The sequence below is a fragment of the Euleptes europaea genome, chromosome 18, assembly GCF_029931775.1.
Source record: "Euleptes europaea isolate rEulEur1 chromosome 18, rEulEur1.hap1, whole genome shotgun sequence".
In the NCBI taxonomy this organism is placed as follows: Eukaryota; Metazoa; Chordata; class Lepidosauria; order Squamata; family Sphaerodactylidae; genus Euleptes; species Euleptes europaea.
The window spans coordinates 33,502,506-33,515,988 of NC_079329.1; the positions used below are offsets into that span (position 1 = coordinate 33,502,506).

Consider the following 13,483-nt stretch of genomic DNA (forward strand, 5'->3'; position numbering starts at 1 on the left):
CCTCTGTAATTTACCCCTCTCTATAGTGCAGTTTACTTTTAAAAGCTAGGGCAGCTATTCTTGTCTTTTTCTTTGGGGACACGGGCATATAGGCCTAGAATAGCACAAGCAAAATTTTGGTGCAGAGAGGAAGGAGGTGAGCAACATGTTTACATCACGTTGCACTTTTCTGTTTCCTGTGCATTCAGTGCCGCTTCCTCCTCCCCAGAGTGCCTCTTGTGAATTTATTCTACCAAAGTGTAAACATAAAAGTGCACCAAAGACTCTTGAAACGTAAACAGACACCTGTGTAACATCTTACTGTTCTTCAGCTGGAATGCAAATGTTTGCCTCTCTTCCGAATTTGGAGAGAAGCCTGGGTGAGGTTTCCCCCTCCCTTGGCAGATCCTTCCAGCTGTATCCTGAAAACAGACTGTATTCCAGAGATTTCTTTGTCAAGATCTGTTCCCCTTTGTTAAACCTATGTTGGTGATTTCCTTGTATATAACAGGCACAGTCCCAGATTGCTGGTGCCAGGAGAAAGCAGCCAAGAGACATCCCAAGCAGGGCAGGTAGATGAGGTTCTCTCCAGGTGAAGGGCGTGAGATCCGCATGGCTATGTCAAGAGTAAGAAGCTAAACATATGCCCCCGTTTAATCAACACAGCTAAAACAAAGCACACCTTTTTCTTCACAGCTGTCTTTATTCATATGCAAATGTGTGTGAATTTAATTGACTAAAATCCATATGATTAACTGGCTAAGAAGTTTTCTTAATGATCTAGTGACAACCCTCGAGTGGCTGTTTATAGGTAATCTGTCCATGCCTTGTTGAGATGTCTGTGTTAGAAATTTAGACTAGTTTGTTTGATTTTTGCATAGCGTGATCACAGATAGAAGCCCTGTCTAAATCTAATGTTATCAGTTGGTTAACTGCGAGCAGCTGCCTAGTATCTTAATGTTCTTTCACTGAAAAGAAGGGTGTATGTTAAGGATTGCTACAGCTAGGCAGCCTATATTGGGGGGTGGGGGGAGTCCCTTCGTCCTCTGTAGCTCTGGTGATCATATGATCCCCCCCCCTCCTGTTGATTTCTGTGTCCTGGGTGCTGCAGCCTCTTGCAAGTTCTAATGTCTTCTTTTCTTCCAGAGAAGCAGAGTCCTTCAAGGAGCAAGGGAATGCCTTTTACGCCAAGAAAGACTACAATGAAGCATATAACTACTATACAAAAGCCATAGGTGAGAAGCAGGGGGAAAGGGCGAGTTTGGTTGACATTGGTTACATCTTCCTTTGGCTTTCCTTCATGGACTTTCAGGATTCATGGCTCTCCTCTCTGTATCCTCACAACAATCCTGAGAGGTAGGCTAGGTTGAGAGACTGATTGGCCCAAAGTCAGTCACTATGGCAGATCAGGAATTTGATCCTGGATATCTTCAGGTGTAGTGGTTAAGAGCAGCAGACTCTAATCTGGAAAACCGGGTTTGATTCCCCACTGCTCCACATGAGCAGCGGACTCTAATCTGGAGAACCGGGTTTGATTCCCCGCTCTTCCACATGAGCAGCGGACTCTAATCTGGAGAACCAGGTTTGATTCTCTGCTCCTCCACACGAAGCCTGCTGGGTGACCTTGGGCCAGTGATAGTTCTCTCCGAACTCTCTCAGCCTGACCTGCCTTACAAGGTCTCTGTTGTGGAAACAGTATCATTTGCTTGCGAGGAGAAGGGGACAGTCCCCTGGTGTGTAACTTGGATTTGCTAAGGGAAAAGAAAATAAATTATTACTCTCTAGGGCTGCTTTGTTTTCTAAACTCATATATATGTGTCATTGCTCTGCTCTGTATTGGCATTGAAATCATTGAAAAGGTATTGGCATTGAAATCAGGAAAACTAATGTTTACAAACATACAAGTGTACCTTGCCTTGGGCGAGAGCATTGGTCTTTGATTGGCAGTGGCTCTCTCATGTTCCCGGCATAAAAAAGTTCTTTCCCACACCTTGCTATTTAAAATCATTCAATTGTGGTTGAACCTGGAGCCTTCTGCATGCAGAGTATGTGCTCTACCACTCCTGTTTCCCATTTCACTGCTTTTCCTCCCCTGGGGATTTTTTTGTCAAATTGTAGCCAGCCAAAGGCCCAAAGGAGTATGGTTCAATTTGGAAAGCTCACCCTAGTCCCAAAGCTGCTTTCCAGGATTGTTTCTCGCTCTGAGAGAGAAGGACATATGAAGAGTGGGTGTTTCTGTGCTTTTCTTACTTCAGGAGGCAGGAATCCAAAAGACTTCCACTTCCCGTCTCCTGAGGGAAACGCCCCTCTGCCGCTCAGTTCTTTTCCTGCCTCGCTATCGGGAGAGCGGTTTTTTACAGCTCTCTGCATAGAGAATTTAGGAAAGGTCTTTCTTTATTTCCGTATTTTTCGCTCCATAAGACGCACCTGACCATAAGACGCACCTAGTTTTTAGAGGAGGAAAACAAGTTTTTAGAGGAGGCTTTAAAGCAGAGTCCCTGGAAGCCGGGCGGGGGGTCTTGAAAGTTCTCCACGCTGCCATCCCAGGCAGCGCAGAGCACTTTCAAGACCCCCCCCCCCCGCCCGGCTTCTAAGGACTCCCTGGAAGCCCGGCGGGGAGGGTCTTTAAACTCCTCCGCGCTGCCATCCCAGGCAGCACAGAGCACTTTCAAGACCCCCCCCCGCCCGGCTTCTAGGGACTCCCTGGAAGCCCAGCGGGGGGGTGTCTTTAAACTCTTCTGCGCTGCTATCCCAGGCAGCAGAGAGCACTTTCAAGACCCCCTCCCCCGCCCGGCTTCCAGGGAGTCCCTGGAAGCCGGGCGGGGGGGATTTAAACTGCTCTGCGCTGCCTGGGCAGGCAGCGTGGGGGGAGGTTAAACTGCTCTGCGCTGCCTGCCCAGGCAGCGCAGAGCAGTTTAACCTCCGCACCCACCCACCCCCGCGCTTACCGGTCTTGAGGCTCAGCTGTTGAGCGGGGACCCGACCACCAGCTGAGCCTCGGGACCGGGAAGCGCGGGGGGAGGTTAAACTGCTCTGCGCTGCCTGGGCAGGCAGCGCAGAGCAGTTTAACCTCCGCACCCACCCACCCCCGTTCTTCCCGGTCTCGAGGCTCAGCTGTTGAGCGGTCCCCGCCCAACAGCTGAGCCTCCCGACCGGGGGGGGAGGGGGGAGGTTAAACTGCTCTGCGCTGCCTAGGCAGCTTTGCCCTTCTCCCCGGGGCCGGATTCACACACATTCGCTCCATAAGACGCACAGACATTTCCCCTCACTTTTGAGGAGGAAAAAAGTGCGTCTTATGGAGAGAAAAATATGGTAATTTCACTATATTTATCCAAACGAAATCTGTCTTCCCTTCCTCAATTTATTCTAATTTAGCTTCTTTCTAACTCCTTGCCCCCTTTTCCTCCCCTCTCTCTCAGAGAGGTGATTTTTCCCGCCAGGACAAAATGGCGGAGGATCGGACCGACCACTTCATTACCCCAGCCAATCTAGACCCCTCCCTGCTAGCTGCTGCTAAGGAGCTGGAACTCCCCTCCTGCAGCAAGGCAACCGCCTCGAAAAGTAAATCTAAATCAGGGAGCGGCTCTTTGGGCAAGAGAAAGAGAGCCAGGTCGGCGCAAGGCGAGGCTGCTAAGCGCCTCCTTGCCGCCACTCGTACTAGCAAGTCCCCGAGGTCGTCGGCAGCGGCAGCAGACAATCTGCTGTTGATTGGTGCCCAGGGACACACAGTGACCGGGTCCGTTCCGTCCCGGCGCCCAAGGACACACAGCGGCCGGGTCCGCTCCATTCCTAACAGACACCCGGGAGGTCACAGTTGGCCCAGAGTAAACAGTGGCGACGGTCGCTCCGACTCCACTAAGGGCCGCTTCATTTCCTGCCTCCTCAGGAGTCAGCCAGCAGTCCTCCGGGGGTAATGTATTTGTTCCCTCCTCCTTCGGCTGGGGTGGGGGAATGGAATTTTTGAGGGCAGAACTCTTTGCCCTAGTGCGAGACGCCTTCACAGAGGGGCTATGAGTGGCTCATCTGGCTTTCCCGGCTCCCTCTTACCAAGGCACAGACAAGGCACTCCCTCTTACTAAGGCACCCCCCCTTCTGGTCACAGACAGAATTGGGAGAACAGGGGCTTGGGGTCAGAGGTCAGTAAAGACCTTACTAAGGCAGTCACGAAAGTTCAGTCGCATACTCTGGCACGATTACAAGAGCCAGACACCTCCCCCTTCTCTACTGATGATGAAGTGGAGGAGAAAGAGGAAGGCGAATTCTCCTCCGACGGAGAAGACGTCATAGTGGAAAATAAGCAAAATAGAATTTTTAATATCGGTGATTTTCCATCCCTTCTAACTAAGACTCTCGCAGCTCTTGATCTGTCAGAGGATGCCAACTCTGGTTCTTCTGAAAAGCTGAAGGGTTCAAAAGAATTCTTCCATATGCACGAGGTGTCTTCCAGGGCTATTCCTGTGCCTGATTATTTTACTGGCCTTATCAAAGCTGAATGGGCAAAACCCTTAGCAGGGAAGCGTTTCCCTCAGACTGCCAAAAAGTTGTACAATTTGGCTAATGACACCACCACTCTGCTCAGTGTCCCCGGGGTAGAATCTCCGGTCACAGCCTTACACTCAGCAGATCTAGCCACTGAAGAGGGCCAGGTTATGATAAAGGATCCAGTTGACCAGAAGGTGGATCTAGCATGTAAGAGGTCTCACGAAGCATCTGCTATGGCCATTAGCGCGTCCATCACTTTGGCTCTGGTTTCCAGAGCAGCCATTGTGTGGGCCAGAAAGCTGGCTCAACTTATCCCAGAGGAGAATAGGAGTGCCCTAGAGGGCGTGTCTAGAATCCTCAAGGCTGTGTCCTTTCTAGCCGACTCAACTTTGGACACTATGTCTTTCTCAGCCAGGGCCATGGCCACTACCTCCTCTGCCCGAAGAGCTATGTGGGTCCGCCCCTGGCAGGTGGAGCATAGATCTAAGATAGTCCTCATGGGTTACCCCATCAAGGTTACAAACTATTCGGAGATACCTTGGAGCCCATATTAGTGGAAAGCAAGGATAAAAAGAAGGCACTACCAAAGGTGCTCCGTAGGGATAGTAAGGGCTTCTCTAACCAGACCCCCTTTCGTTCCTATCACTCCCTGTCCAGGTTCCATCCAGATAACAAAAGCAATCAGTGGACCTCCAATCGTGGGTCCTTTTGCAGGGGAGGGATATTCTCTAAGTCCCCTCTCTTCTCAAATTTCCAATCCGATCGGGGGGATAAAGGTCCCAGACAACAAAAACAATGGCTCCCCCAGTCAGCCTGTGGGGGGCAGGCTCAACCTCTTTGACACCCAATGGGCTGCCTCCTGCCCAGATCCCTGGGCTCTTCAAATTATCTCATTAGGTTACGCAATAGAATTTACCAGAGTCCCTCCAGATCGCTTGGCCCCTTCTCCACGCTTCAGGAACAAAGAGAAACAACTGAGAACCCTGTCAGCGATACAACATCTCCTGGACATTCAGGCCGTGGAACAGGTCCCTCTCCAGGAATGATCGTTCGGAGTTTATTCAGTCTTCTTTACTGTTCCAAAAAGAGATGGGAGTTGGCGCGCCATCCTCGATCTAAAGTTCCTAAACAGATTTGTACAGTACAAAAAATTCTGAATGGAGACACTGAAGCTGATCTCAGAGGCCCTGAGACCAGGGGACTTCCTCTCTTCAATAGATCTCATCGAAGCCTACCTCCATATTCCTATCCACCCGTCCCACCGCAAGTTCCTCCGTTTCCGGTTTCACAATCTCCATTACCAATTCCGGGCCCTCCCCTTTGGATTGTCCTCCGCCCCTCGAATTTTCACCAAAATCATGGTGACTCTAGTTGTGGTGGCCCGCAAGAAGGGCATAAGAATACACCCCTATCTAGATGACCTATTGATCTGCGCATCGTCTCTAGAACAATGCAAGACACACACAGACATCGTCTTACAGATGCTGGCAAGCCACGGGTTCCTAGTCAACCACAAAAAGAGCCAGCTGTCTCCGTCACAGAACCTCAGGCATCTCGGGGTATTCATCAATACGAATTCAAACCGACTAATCCTTCCAGAGGACAAGATCCTCAAGATGTGCTCCATCTCCAGGGAGACCATGAAAGCCAGATCTTCCTGGCTTATGTCCCTGGCCAGGTTTCAGGGCCTAATGATATCCTGCATCCCAGCGGTGCAGTGGGCGAGACTCCAATCGAGACCTTTACAGGACTTCCTCAATCCTTATCAGAAGGATATCACCAGAAAACGTGACAGAAAACTGATTGTCCCACCTCTAGTGAAACTCAGCCTAAAATGGTGGTCGACTCCTTCAAACCTCTCGAAGGATCTCCTATTCATTAGACCCACTCCAGTCCAAATCTTCACCGACGCGTGCCTTTCCGGGTGGGGAGCCACATTCCGGGGCCAGCCAGCCCGGGGGGGGGGGGTTGGAATCCTAGGGAGAAGAAGCTGAACATCATCGCCCTAGAGATTCGCGCCATACTGAAAGCCCTACAGCATTTCCAGTCTCAACTCCAAGGGGCGGACCTCCTAGTAAGAATGGACAATGTGGCCGCAAAGGCACATATCAACAAACAGGGAGGCTCTCGCTCCTCAATCCTGAACAGGGAAGCCAGACTGCTGATGCTATGGGCCGAGACCAACCTAGCCTCTTTCTCGGCGGAACACATTCAGGGAACTCTGAACGTACAGGTGGACTGGCTGAGCAGAGAAATCCTGAGCGAAGCAGAGTGGACCCTGCACCGCGAAGTGTTCCGCATGATCACTCTCAAGTTCAGTCACCCAGCCTTGGACCTTTTCGCCACAAGGGACAACAACCAGCTGCCACGGTTCTTCTCACGGTGCCAGCAGAGCGGAGCAGACAGACGCCTTGGTGACTCCCTGGCCCAACGATCTGCTCTACGCATTTCCCCCGCTACCGTTACTTCAACGAGTGCTGAGACGGGTTCGCCTCCTGAAGGCCTTGGTCATCTTAGTAGCACCATTCTGGCCTCGCCGCCCGTGGTTTCCAACACTAGTAGAGCTCTCCTTCCAAGATCCTTGGAGACTTTCGAACAGACACGACCTTCTCCACCAAGGTCCGATCTTGCATCCCAATCCAGGCTGGTACAGGCTGACCACCTGGGCATTGAAAGGGACAGGTTCATAGCCCTCGGCTACCCCTCTGAGATCACCAAAACCATCCTGGCGGCCAGAAAACCCTCCACCATTCGCATATACAACCAAGGGTTTTTGACATCCTCTCCTTCCTTCAGGAGGGTCGCAGGCAGGGTCTAAAACCTTCTACCCTCTGGAGACAGTTGGCGGCCATAGCAACCATAGTGCCTAGAGTTTCAAGTTATCCTAATACTAGACACCCCCACATACAGGCCTTCTTAAAAGATGTTACTCTAGCTTCTCCCCCTGTCTCCCATAAGTTTCCTACTTGGAGACTACACACAGTCCTAACCGCCTTAACTAAGACACCGTTTGAGCCTCTCCGCCAGGTGGACATTAAATGGCTGAGAATGAAAACCTTATTTCTGACAGCAGTAACCTCCGCTCTTAGAGTTTCGGAACTAGGCACCCTCTCCATCAGACCGGGCCTATGCACCTTTCATAAAGATAAAGTAGTACTTAGACCAGACCCATCCTTCTGCCCAAAGATTAATTCAAATTTCCATAGGGAACAGAAGATAGTGTTACCCTCCTTCTGCCCAAATCAGCAAAGGAAAAGGAGTGGCACTCCCTGGATTTGAGGAGGGCTTTATGAGTTTATCTTAAGCGGACACAATCTATCAGGACCTCAGACTCCCTCTTTATTAACCTCACTTCCCCGAATAAAGGCAAACCCATGTTGTGGGCCTCCATCAGTAAATCAATAAAAAACTGTATTGCACAAGCCTACAGGTCCAGTAACCTTCCAGTGCCATCAGGGATCACAGCCCATTCGGTCAGGAGTGCTGCCACATCCACTGCCTTTGACTGCCGGGCATCCGTAGAGGAGATTTGCCAGGGGACAGCTCTGATATGTCCCACTCTTCAGATGCCCTTCTCTCTCAGAGCAAGAAAGAGCCTTGGATACTCACCGTGAAGTCTCCTTCTGCTCTGAGATACGAAGGACATCTGCCCCTCCCAGAGATTCGGATACCTATTCCCACTAATTAATAAAGTTTCAGCAGTTAGTTAAAGTTCAGAAACTGGGCTCTTCTGAAAATTTCCACAGTTGGAGAATCGCTGCCTCTTATGTCTTCCAACACAAGTATCAGTTTTAATTCCCAGTTCAGGTTACACATGTTCTCTATGTGTTGTTTTATATGTTACTTCCTTCCTTTTAAATATTTTTTGAGTCTTCTTGCTCGGAAAGTTTTTAAACTGAGCGGCAGAGGGGCGTTTCCCTCAGGAGACAGGAAGTGGAAGTCTCCTTCTGCCTCCCGAAGAAAGCGAAGCACAGAAACACCCACTCTTCAGATGCCCTTCATATCTCAGAGCAGAAGGAGCCTTCGCGGTGAGTATCCAAGGCTCTTTCTACTTTCAGCGGCTGGAGTGGACTCATTCTCAGTCCAAGGCATACTTGTACCCCAGCTCTGTTGAGATCCCTTCCCCATGCAAGCATGGTCTTAGTTCACTGCCTTCTTGATTGGTAAAGGGAACTGCCTCTCTACCAATAGATCGAGCCAGCGTGGTGTAGTGGTTAAGAGCGGTGGTTTGCAGCGGTGGACTCTTATCTGGAGAACCGGGTTTAATTCCCTGCTCCTCCACATGAGCGGCGGAGGCTAATCTGGTACAATGTAGATGCTTAAGACTCTGTCAATGAGCAATAAAGGTTGATGATGATAAAAATGCTAATCTGGTGAACCCAGCTGGGTGACCTTGGGCAAGTTACAGTTCTATTAAGAGCTCTCAGCCCCACCTACCTCACAGGGTGTCTGTTGTGGGGAGGGGAAGGAAAGGTGATTGTAACCCAGTCTGAGTATCCCTTAAGTGGTAGAGAAAGTTGGCATATAAAAACTAACTCTTCTTCTTAGATCAAGTGATTGCTGAAGAACAATAATGCAAAAAAAAACTCCTCTTAGACTTCAAAATCTTTAAGAAAGTGAGCAAAATTGTGATCATGTTGACTTTTTTTAAACCTATAACAGAACTATGAGACTTCGATGCCAGGGGAGGGCTTTCATTCTGGTTTTACTAACGCCTGTCCTGTTACGTGTCCTCAGATGCGTGTCCCAGCAATGCCAGTTACTATGGAAACCGAGCAGCCACTCTGATGATGCTGGGTAAATTCCGGGAGGCGCTTGGGGACGCCCAGCAGTCTATCAGGATGGATGATAGCTTTTTGAGGGTATGTGATCTCCATGTGTAGCTCCACTGGTTCTAACCCCTATTTTTAATGCCTGCAAGAAAAGGGTTTTTCCCCTGTCTCTCCTTGCCTTCTCAGGGACACCTTCGGGAGGGCAAGTGCCACCTGTCTCTGGGCAATGCCATGGCTGCCAGCCGCTGCTTCCAACGAGTTCTAGAACTGGATCACAAAAATGCACAAGCACAGCTAGAGGTAAGGTGATAAAAGGCTCAATATGTCTGGAAAGAAATAGGTAACTCCTCCCCAGTGACTGTGCCGTGGCAGCAGTGTAAACCATTCCTGTTTCACCATTACACAGTGTCAAGATGCAACAGCCTGTAAGTGTGTTAACTATATATAGGAGCTTTCACACATGCCAAATAATGCTCTTTCAATCCACTTTCAAAGCAATTCACAGCTAGGTTTTACCGTGTGAAACTTCAAACTCCACTTGCAAATGAAGAAGAAGAGTTGGTTTTTATATGCCGACTTTCTCTACCACTTAAGGAAGATTCAAACTGGCTTACAATCACCTTTCCTTCCCCTCCCCACAACAGACACCCTGTGAGGTTGGTGGGGCTGAGAGAGCTCTAATAGAGCTGTGACTTGCCCAAGGTCATGCAGCTGGCTTCATGTGGAGAAGTGGGGAAACAAATCCAGTTCACCAGATTAGCCTCTGCCACTCATGTGGAGGAGCGGGGAATCAAACCCGGTTTTCCAGATCAGAGTCCTCCACTCCAAACCACTGCTCTTAACCACTACACCACGCTGGCTCTCTGACTGTTAAAGTACATTGAAAGTGGGGGGGAAAGTGCATTATTCGGCATGTGTGAAAGCGCTCTTAGTTTATTAAAGATGTGCCTGGTTGCCTTTGAATGAATTTGAGGTTCCATTAAAATTCAGCAGGAATCGGTGTGAGTTGGATCCTTCCAGCTTTTCTGGTGGTGAAAAAGTAAGCAAAATGCCTTTGGCTTTGTGTGTGTGATGTTCCATCAAGTCACCTCCGACTTACGGTGACCCTATGAATCAATGACTTCCCAAGCATCCTTGCTCAGGTCTTGCAAACTGAGGGCCGTGGCTTCCTTTATAGAGTCAATCCATCTCCTGTTGGGTCTTTATCTTTTCCTGCTGCCTTCAACTTTTCCTAGCAGTATTGTCTTTTCCAGTGACTCTTGTCTTCTCATAACGTGACCAAAGTACGATAGCCTCAGTTTGGTCATTTTAGCTTCTAGGGCAGAGTTCAGGCTTGATTTGATCTAGAACCCATTGATTTGTCTTTTTCGTAGTCCACGGTGGCCATAAAACTTTCCTCCAACACCACACTTCAAATGAATCAACCTTCTGTTGTACATGCTCTGCTTTGCCTCTACAAGAGCTAGAGAGTGCAACATAAACCACTTAAAATCCCTTATTCACTGTTAATGTTGAGAAGCAGGTTACCAGGTTGCATTTCAGTTCTCCAGATTGGCAGCTCTCAAAGAATCAGCACTCCTGATCCATAGAGCACACAAAGGTGTTTCTTCCTAAGCGCTGCAAACTTTCACAGATGTTGGTTCTTGTAGGTTATCCGGGCTGTGTGACCGTGGTCTTGGTATTTTCTTTCCTGACGTTTCGCCAGCAGCTGTGGCAGGCATCTTCAGAGGAGTAATACTGAAGGACAGTGTCTCCCAGTGTCAAGTGTGTAGGAAGAGTAATATATAGTCAGAAAGGGGTGGGTTTGAGCTGAATCATTGTCCTGCAAAAAGTATCAAAGGTAATGTGCTAATCATTGTCCTGTAAGTATCAAGATTATGTGCTAATGAGGATGTTGTTGATATATATATTCAGGTACACGGTTGAAAGCATGAGGCTGGAAACCTGATTCCTCAAGGAAACAAACCTCTAAAACAGGCAGAAGACTGTATCTGGGGGGCTCATGGATTTTGGGATGTATAGAAAACCAAGCTGGGTGCTGAAGGCTAGGGCAAGGCTATTGTGTTTGTTTATTATATCAATTTATAGAATCATAGAGTTGGAAGAGCCCACCAGGGTTATCTAGTCCAACCCCCTGCAATATACAGGAAATTCCAAATTACCTCCCCACCCACACCCCCAGTGACCCCCTGCTCCGTGCCCAGAAGATGACCCTCTCATGATCTGCCTAAGGTCATAGAATCAGCATTGCTGACAGATGGCCATCTAGCCTCTTCTTAAAAATTTCCAGGGAAGGAGAGCTTACCACCTCCCAAGGAAGTCTGTGCCACTGAGGAACTGCTCTAACTGTTAGAAAATTCTTCCTAATGTCTAGACGGAAACTCTTTTGATTTAATTTCAATTGGATTTAATTTGATTTAATTTAAGTTCTGGTCCAGCCTTCTGGGGCAACAGAAAACAACTCGGCACCATACTCTATATGACAGCCCTTCAAGTACTTGAAGATGGTATTATCATATCCCCTCTCAGTCATCTCTTCTTCAGGCTAAACATACCCAGCAATCTTTCCTCATAGGACTTGGTCTCTGGACCCCTCACCATCTTTGTTGCCCTCCTCTGGACACATTCATAGCCAACCCTCCACAGCCAAGGCCAGGCTCAGGGTGGGTAACAACCATAAAATCTTAACATTTTCAATATAATATCAATAAAACAATTTAAAAGCATACTACAATAATCTTCTGACTGTTAAAACCGTAGATAGCACACAATGCCACAAAACACTTGCTGAAAGGCCATAAATAAGCAGGCAGGGCCCCCTTAACTCAGTGCCAATGTGGAGTCGATGAAGAAAAGAGAGGGGGGATAGGTAGAAATAAGAGATAAGAGGTAACAGCCCTTTGTTTTGCTAAGAACCGATATGAGGAGCAAAAATAAAATAAAATGTTAGGAAAAGCTCCAGTTCTGATTCTCCAGCATTTTTCACACACACACACACACACACACACACACACACACACACAAAGCTGCTAAACAACTCTATGTTGATGCCTTTCTTTGGAGAGAAAGGGGCAGGGAGGCAGCACAGATAACTGTTCTTCAAGAACTACTTTTATCTATGGAGTTTTTGCAGGCCAGGGTCTTGATAAGGCAAAGAATACGAGATGTAGAAAGACAGCATGATCTGAATAGACTTAAAAATGTCTGTTACAATCGAAATACCCTTACTAATGTGACCCCGATGCCATATCTTGTTCATCTGGAAAATCCTGATTATAGGAGGGCCTTTACCTTGTTACGCTGCAATGCTCTCCCTTCAGCTATAATGGAAGGTAGATACAAGAAGATCCCCTATGGTGAACGTGTATGCCCTTGGTCTGATGGGAGCATAGAGACCCTGGAACATGTCATTTATGATTTCAAAATTTATAATAAAATAAGAGAAGACTTTCCCTTGTAATAGCTGGCCACTCAGGGAGCACTAGAGCGACTCGCCTTTCTCAGTTAAAGACTCTGAGCTAACTTTTAAAATGGCCAAATTTGGATAGTGAATTATGAAGGCTAGATGAGCATGGGTCGAACCCAACGAATGAGTTTTAACTGTGTTCTAGTTACGCTTATGTTTTTAATAGTTCCCCTACGAATGTTTGATTATATATTTTGTGGGGCGCCCTGCCCCCCCTGTGCTCGAGACGTCTCCCGCCGGTACAGGAGGAGTTCGAGGTGGAGGAGCTTCCTTGGCCTCAGACCTTTCTGGGAGCGAGTCTGGCTTGAATTCCCCCGCAGAGGAAGCCAGGATCACTGTGCCGCCTGCCCAGTCGATCCAAAAAGACCCCTCCTGTGCTCCTCCTCGGCCTCAGCGTCCTCCACCCTTTTATCCTCCTCCCTCCCGGTGCCGCCCTCCACCCGTCCCCGTGACTTTCCCCGCCTCCTCCCAGCTGCCGTCTCTCAGGCTTCCCAGCCTTTCCATGATCCCCGCCTCCCGACACGGGGCTGGGCTTCCCCGCCCCCTTCCGCTCCGGGCGCGGCCGCCCATCAGCTGTCCAGCGGGCCGCCGCCCCCTCCGCTCTTCTTCGGGGCTGCCTCCTGGCCGCCACCCCTCTCCCTCTCCGCTGTTGCTGCCGCCCTCTGGCCCGTCCCTCCGCCGGCGAGGTTCGCGGCCCCCTGCGAAGGAGACCGGGGGGCCTGGTGAGTTCCCGGGGGAGTCGGGCCGCTTCCCCATCGCCCTGCTTCTCCCCACGCCACCTGCC

General features: G+C 49.2%; 1 protein-coding gene across 1 annotated transcript in view; it reads left to right on the forward strand.

The window, feature by feature from the left end:
- DNAJC7 (DnaJ heat shock protein family (Hsp40) member C7) overlaps positions 1–13,483 on the forward strand; it is a 51,533-nt gene that overhangs the window by 20,801 nt on the left and 17,249 nt on the right. Inside the window, exons 2-4 of the mRNA XM_056864683.1 lie at positions 1,126–1,214; positions 9,199–9,323; positions 9,420–9,533. Of these exons, the coding sequence (XP_056720661.1) occupies positions 1,126–1,214; positions 9,199–9,323; positions 9,420–9,533 (328 nt within the window). The remainder of the gene's footprint in view (positions 1–1,125; positions 1,215–9,198; positions 9,324–9,419; positions 9,534–13,483) is intronic.